The sequence below is a fragment of the Myotis davidii genome, unplaced genomic scaffold (genome assembly GCF_000327345.1).
Source record: "Myotis davidii unplaced genomic scaffold, ASM32734v1 scaffold205, whole genome shotgun sequence".
In the NCBI taxonomy this organism is placed as follows: domain Eukaryota; kingdom Metazoa; phylum Chordata; class Mammalia; order Chiroptera; family Vespertilionidae; genus Myotis; species Myotis davidii.
The window spans coordinates 2805922-2814121 of record NW_006297573.1 but is presented as its reverse complement, the minus strand read 5'-3'; the positions used below and the strand labels follow the sequence as shown (position 1 = coordinate 2814121).

At 36.5% G+C, this 8200-nt stretch overlaps 1 protein-coding gene across 1 annotated transcript in view; it reads right to left on the bottom strand.

Annotated features, from left to right (window-relative positions):
- The window catches only part of RAVER2 (ribonucleoprotein, PTB-binding 2), a 77885-nt gene that overhangs the window by 27865 nt on the left and 41820 nt on the right, over positions 1-8200 (bottom strand). The window contains exons 7-9 of the mRNA XM_006773237.2: positions 6499-6603; positions 6228-6339; positions 3375-3643 (exon numbers count right to left, since the gene is read on the bottom strand). Coding sequence (XP_006773300.1) covers positions 3375-3643; positions 6228-6339; positions 6499-6603 — 486 coding nt within the window. The remainder of the gene's footprint in view (positions 1-3374; positions 3644-6227; positions 6340-6498; positions 6604-8200) is intronic.

The window sequence follows — 8200 nt, the reverse complement described above, 5'->3', positions numbered from 1 at the left end:
ATTTAAAAAAGATTCCCAGGTGATTGTAATGTGCAGCCAAGGTTGAGAACCACTGGGTTAGTGATTAACCAAAGGACTTGTATGCATGCAAATTAGCATAACCAATGGACACAGACACTAGGGTGGTGGGGGCTTGCCCTCGGGGGTGGGAGTGGCCTAGGGGGTCACTTGGGGGAAAAAAGAAGACATGTAATACTTTAAACAATAAAAATAACTCAATTAATTTAAAATTAAATAAATTCCCAACAATGAAAAGCTCAGGACCAAATGGCTTAACTGGTGAATTCTACCAAATATTTAAAGAAGAATTAATGCCAGTGCTTCAGAAACTCTTCCATAAACACTTCCTAATTTGTTTTACAAGACCAATACTGCCCTCATACCAAAGCTAGACAAGGACACTACAAGAAAAGAATTTAGGCCAATATCCCTGATGAACATAGGTGCAAAAATCCTCATCAATATTAGCAACCCTAAACAACATATAAGCAACCTGAATTCAACAACCCATTAAAAGAGTTATGCACCAGAATCCACTGGAATTTAACCTTGGGATGTAAGAATGGTTCAACATATACAAATCAATAAATGTGATACAGCACATTCAGCAGAATAAAGGAAAAGAAACATATAATGGTTCTGATAGATACAGAAAACACATTAGTGAAAACTAAACATCCTTTCATAATAAAAGCTACAAATAGACCTCAAGATAATAAAAGCCATACATAAAAGACATGCCCACAGAGAACATCATATTCAACGGTGAAAAGCTGAACGTTTTTCTTCTGAGATCAGGAACAAGGCACGGATGCCCATTTTATTTAACAGAGTACTGACAGTCCTAGCCAGAGAGCAGTTAGGCAAGAAAAGGATAAAAAGGCATCCAAATCAGAAAGGAAGAAGTTAAATAATCTGTCTGTATCAGTGGCATTTCTATATACTAACAATATACTATCAATAAACTATTGTTGAATTAAGAAAAATCTCATTTATAATATAAAAAAGAATAAAATATTTAGAAATAAATTTAACTAAGAAGGTGAAAGATCTGTACACTGAAAAGCATGACATTGATAAAAGAAATAAAAAACAATATAATTGGAAAGATAGCCTTTGTTAACAGAATAATATCATGGAAGAAATAATATTTTTAAAATGTCCATACTACCGCCCAGCCGGTGTAGCTCAGTGGCTGAGCACTGACCCAGGAAACAAAAGGCCATTGGTTAGATTCTTGGTCAGGGCACATGCCCAGGTTGCAGGCTCGATCCCTTAGGAGGGTGGGGGGGTGCAAGAGGCAGCCCATTGATGAGGTTTCTCTCTCATGGATGTTTCTATCTCTCTATCCCTCTCCCTTCCTCTCTCTCTAAAAAAATTAATAACATATTTTAGGGGGACAAAATGTCCATACTACCCAAAACAACCTATACATTTAACAAATTCCAGTAAAAATTTCAATGGCACTTTTTACAATAGAAAAGTAATCCTATAATTTGTATGGAACCCAAAGACCCCAAGTGGCCAGGATATCTTGAGAAAGAACACATCTGGAGACATTCCACTTCCTGGTTTCAAACTATACTACAAAACCATAGTAATCAAAACAGTATGATACTGGCATAAAACTTTGCCCAAATATTGACAAAACAGCCCAGAAATAAACCCATGCGTTTGTGATCAACTATGTTTCACAAGAGTGCCAAAAATACACAGTGGGGAAAGGGCAGTCTGCCTGACTGGCTGTCGTCTTGTTAATAGCTTCTCATTTGCGCATTATGTGTATCGCCTCATATCCAGTTTTTCTAGAGACCATGGTGCTTTCATTTACTATGAATTAAAGATCCTATGCAAAAAGATTAAGTAATTCATATATAAATTCTATTTATTTAAATTCCCTCAATAACTCAAGTAATTAATATTTGCAGATAATTTTTTAAAAATTCATTCTACGAAGTACTGCCCAAGTTTTATTTTTTAATTGTAGGACATTCTATCCATACATCCTGCTTGGACTAAGTGACACCAAACCTCTTACAAATTAAATATTATTTTGACATTTGAATATATCCAACTAGGTGATTTTTTTCTCATATTCTCCTTATAGCCTGAGTTTTACACCACTTGCAAACCAAAAGGAATTTTAGAGTACAAATAAAATGAAAATTAAATATACTGTATTTTACCCACCAATTATAACATTTATAAACGCCAGTGGTTTATAACCATTAACATGACTGGGGCCCTAGCCGGTTTGGCTCAGTGGGTACAGTGTTGGCCTGCAACCAAAGGGTCCCAGATTCAATTCTGATCAAGGGTAGGTACCTGGGTTGCAGGCTCCTCCCAGACCCTGGTGGGGGACTGGGGGGACTCATGCAGGAGGCAACCAATTGATTTGTTTTGCTCACATTGATGTTTCTGTCTTTCTCTCTCTCTTCCACTCTCCCTATAAATCAATGGGAAAATATCCTTTGGTGAGGATTAACAACAACACTGACTGGGTAAAACTTCCAGAATTAGAACAGAGTTTAGATTCTTTCAGACAAACCAGAGTGTCATAACTGACTTTGACATATTTAATAAAATAAAACTGAGTCTCCCTCTCAATATTAAAATAATACCCGAGCTAACTATAGAATACATTTAAAATAGAAAAAAAATGAGTATATCTCAAACAACAGCATTATTTACTTACAAAGTCTTATAAACATCGCTATATAATTAGAGAAATATTAATGACATCATAAGTTTTTCCTAGCTACAAAATTTCAAACTTAGTTTATTTTTTTAATATCAAGTATTTGCGTAAACCATGCATATCCCAAACTTTTTAAAGGCAAAAATTTATAGAAAAAAGTTTATATATAAATTATTTTACAGTAACAGACTTAAAAACTTCATTTTACACAAATTAAAATAATTTTATTTACTAACAAACTGGCAAGTAATTAAGCATAGTCCCAAACATCAACTGATATAAAACTTATCAAAAGATAGATTTTTGTTTGTTTATAGTAAATTTCTTTAAGAGTGCAATATTTCTTCTATTTTGAGAAGTGTACACTATAAAAAAGCCATCATGTCTTTGATATATAATAGCAATGCTCTAGTTTGTAATTGATATTTCATACTTTATATTAACTTCCTTTGAAATAAAAAATAGTTAACATTGCTTTTATATTTCATAAATTGTATCACCTGTAAAATAAGCAAAAATTAGAATATTCTGGAATTAGAATAATCTCATTTAAGATAAAATTTAAAAGAATATATATATATATATAACTTATATAATGCACATGTGCTTGTAACATGCACCTGCATTGTTTGTGTATGTGTGAGTATGTGTGTGCACACACACAGAGTTTTCTTACCCCTGAACTCATCTCTGTGCTTTTTGGCTGACTCTGTTGTTGCTTATGGTGTCCTGCCAGCAAACCTCCAGCAGTAAGGTTCGGAAAGCTCTGAAGATAAGCCTGTGACCCTGAGAAATTTCCTTCTGCTATTCCCACGGAGGCTGGCTGTTTCTCCTGAGTATTCCCATGCCCTGGCCCAGCTTGTCCAGCAATGTGCTGATTTGGAAAGAACGGTAATAAGCCCATTCCAGCTGTTAGAGATGTTTGAGTTGGAATCAGATTAGATGCTGTAGGGAACCACAAATGCCAAAAACTTTTGGTTAGACAAGACTTATTCATAGCAGTCCTTTTGATTTTGTTAAATTATAGGCAAAATGCAAACAAACATTTTTTAATCTATTAGAGAACAGTTAAATTCAAAAGGGGAGGTTAAAAGTTGTAAATTAGCAGGTTCCTAGGAAAACAAAAACCTGTAACAGGAATCATGCCTTTCTTAAACAACTTCCAGTACAGTCTCAAGAATATTACATTTTTTAATTCTAAGTTTTAATTCTTTATTTTAAAAGTTGAATGCAAAATGTATGCACTTTTTGGCATTTCAGTGGCATCAGTGCCTTTTTAAAAAATGTCCAGTCATTGTAATTTGCCTGCTTCCATATTTGAAGGAATAATTAGTCTTCAGTTTAAAAAATTCTCTGACTCTTAAAAATTGGTAAAATTAGATTAACTCCAACAATAAATTTGGTCAGCTTTCTTGCACCAGCTCATCTCTTCCCTGCTCTCCAGTTCAATGTCTTCACACTGGCAACCTGAATCAACCACGGTTGGAGTGTTTACACACAGAAATCACAAATTCTACAAATCAAGATGTTTTTACCCTAGAGAACTGGTTTTTAAGCATTAGCACACCACTATTTAAAACACATCAATATTTGTGAAAAGATCATCAAAATTAACATGAAAGTTTTACATTTTTATTTTTAGGGCATAACAAGAAATTCTGGGAGAAAAAAAAAATCAAAGCTCGAATAGGCAAATTCTGAACCATTCCACTTTTTAAAAAATCTATAGATCAAAATTAAATGAAAAGAGCTAATTTTGATAGCTACTTTAAGTCAAATTTATAATTTACAAACACACTAAACAAATTTCTTAAGTTATTTTTAGTATCATGTACTTAAGAGATGGTTTTATCTCTTAGCGATATATTTATTGAACACTGAATGCAGCACATGCAAGAGAAAATGGCTTATTATTTAATCCAACACAACTAATAAGCATTTGCATAAGCTTTTAGGCATACAGAATTTATTTTTTAGGACAGATCGCTATGATACCATAAAAATTTCTATACCTATGTAATGGTTAACCTTTTGCCCAGTCAATACTAACAGTCAGAACTGAGTTATCTGATCATTTGACTTGCTGGTTTAATGTACAAGATATATATATGTTACCCATCTATATATTTTAATTTTATTAATGGTGGCCCCTAGTCCCCAGCATGCTCACTTCAAGCAAATTTCAGTTAATCTTCACACTGAAAGTGTCTTTCAAGATCATATTCAAGTAAGAAATCACATTAACCCCATGCTCCTATTTTTCTTTTAATAAGAACTGTACACATTATTATTTTTCTTCTAATACTAATATGGAGATCACATTTTAAAAATGATATGCTATATAATAAAAGTCTAATATGCTAAGTGTCCGGTTGTCCGTTCAACCAATCAAAGGGTAATATGCTAATGATCGCTAAGACTGCGCAACCACTTGCTATGATGTGACTGACCACTAGGGGGCAGACAGTTGATTGGTAGACCAGTTGCTATGATGTGCGCACACCACCAGGGGGCAGACGCTCTGACCAGTAGCTTGCTGCTGGGGATCAGCCGATTAGGACTGAGCAAGATGAGCTGGACACAACCTGGAGCCCTCCCACATCCCCTCCCCAGCTTACCAACCTCCTGCATCCCTTCTTGGCCCTGATCGTGCACTGGTGGGGGTCCCTCGGCCTGGCCTGAGCCCTCTCACAATCCAGAACCCCTCAGGAGATGTCGGAGAGCCGGTTTCAGCAGAATTCCGCAGGCCAGGCCAAGGGACCCCACTGGTGCACAAATTCAAGCACTGGGCCTCTAGTAAATAAAGAAACTTTAAATTAACAAACACCATCTATTCTATATAATAAAAGGCTAATGTGCAAATTGACCAAATGGTGAAATGACCGATTGCTATGACACACACTGACCACCAGGGGGCAGATGCTAAATGCAGGAGCTGCCCCTTGGTGGTCAGTGCACTCCCACAGGGGTAGCGCCACTCAGCCAGAAGCTGGGCTCATGGCTGGCAAGCACAGCAGCGATGGCGGGAGCTTCTCCCACCTCAGTGGCAGTTGGACATCCTCTGAGAGCTCCTGGACTGCGAGAGGGCGCAGGCCGGGCTGAGGGACTCCCCCCCACACACACCCAAGTGCATGAATTTCGTGCACTGGGCCTCTAGTTCCTTTATAAAAGCTAAGGTTTTCTTATCCAGGCAGAAATTCAATGGATGCCTGTGTAATCTGTTGTCAGCCCAGTGGGCAGCACGTCACTCTCAAATGGACCTATGTGTTTGCCTCACACTGCTGCGAACCTTTACTAAACATTAAAGCTTATCCCACAGGGAAAGTCTTATCTTGGTATGGAAATAAATCTGTCAGCAACATCAATAGTTTTCTAATATTAAAAACAGAAAAGCCAAAAGAGCCCTGGAAATTTTAAATGACTAAAAACTCAAATTTGACCTTCCTGTAAAAAGTAGAATATAGGTAAGTTATCTTTAAACCTCAAATCTGACTGTTTACTGACTTTTCAGTAAATACACATCATTTACTTTTATGTGCTTCTCCATGATGACCCAACTCTGTTTTCAAGGGAAGTGCTGACCCTACTCCTACTGCAGCCTGAAGTACCATCGCTGGGGGATCTCCAAGTAAGCCCGGCTTCTGCAAAAGAAGAAGAGAAAGTAAGACCTTTGCCAATGGCAGCAGGACATAACTGAGTTAAGAGGCTACACAAGTGAAAATTCAATCTGACCAATAGCCTGATTATAGAAAGAAAAAAAAGAGAACTCATTCCAAAAGAAAAAGCAATTCCATACTTACATTATTAGTATGAATATTCTCAAACTTCATTAATTGTTGCTGTGCCAGTGACACATGGGAGAGGTTCTGAAGGAATAAATTAGAAGTATTACCCATAATTGAGCTCTGTGAAAAATGTAAAACATTCAGTTAGTTTAATTTTTAGAAGCTGCTTGTTGTATAACCTAATTCACATGGTTTAATTCTCTAGCTGATCTGAGCAAAAGCAACAGCTTCTTTGTAGCTCACGTTTCAACTGCAGACAACAGCAATTAATTCTTGTAATGATATACAAGATGTGACTTTAATGTCAGCATCATTCAATCATTTATTTATTCATTTACTCATTCAACAAAGGCTTACTGGCCACTGTCTACGTGTCAGTCACTGTACTACATAGTGAGAAACACAACACTATGGTCGGCCCTCACGGATCTTATCGTTCCCTGAAGAAATAAGGCATTAACTAATGATAAAAACATAAATACTAATGGCAATGAGCACATGAAGGGAAAATACAAGGAGCTATGAGAACAGACAGTGGCGGAATTGAGTGAGATTGTTAAATTCAAAGGTTTTCCTAGGGAGCCAACTATTGCGCAGAGACTGGAAGGCTGTGGAGAATAACTAGGCGAAATCTGGGGGAACCAGGTGATGCTGCAGTGGAGAGCATTCCAGGCAGAAGGAACAGCAGGAGCAAAGACCTAAAGAGAAGGGAACAGGCCCTTTGAGGACCAAAGCAGGCCACTGTAGCTGAGACAGCGATGCCCTGAGCCTGGCAGCAGGTGAGCCCAGCTTGGACAGGCCTTAAAGGCAAAATCAAGCATTTTGATTTTAATTCTAAAATAAAGAGAATATTGTCTACTCTCTGAATACCCTTTTTGTATCACTCTTCACACCTTATCGTAATAAATTATTTATTTTCTCTATTTGTTGAAATTTTTTAAGAACAGTGGCGATCAACATGTGTTTAATACTATAGCCTCAATGATCAGCAGAGCGTCTAGTACACGTGACATTCTCATTAAAACATGCTGAGTAAATGAATGAACAAAGGCCCTATAATGTACAAGGTCCTATGTTAGGTTCTAAGAATGAAAAATAAATAAAAGTAGGCCTTTCCCTTAGAAAGCTAGGTGTAGGACCAGACATTCACCCAATCTACAATCACCTGTTATATATTAGGTTTGATTTGTAACTGAGCTCCTATATAGATGCAGCCTTAATGCTACCTGAAATTAATGTTCATCTCCAGTATTATAGTTATATATACAAACACATTTTAAAATACTTATCTGAAAAAGGTAAAACAAATTTTTACTCTAATATATGAATTATTTTTATAACATCAATTAAAATTTAAGAATAAGAGTTATTGTTCATTCATTTATTGTTTTTCTTTCTGTAAATACTCTTCTGAGTTAAGGCCACATAAGAGGACTTGTTCTGAGCTATAGTCATAAATCATATAACATTCTGGTCAATGATGGACCAAACATATGACAGTGGTAGGGAATAATAGCTCCATGCCCTAAGACCTGCCAGTGGGGAAAGATGTGGAGGTGAAAGGCAGTGATCCTGGTGATCCTGAGCTAATGTGTGTTCGTGTCTTAGTTTTTAACAAAAAAACTTTTTAAAGTAAAAATAATAAATATTTGAAATAAAAAATAGCTTAAAGAATAACGATATAGCCGAAACCGGTTTGGCTCAGTGGATAGAGCGT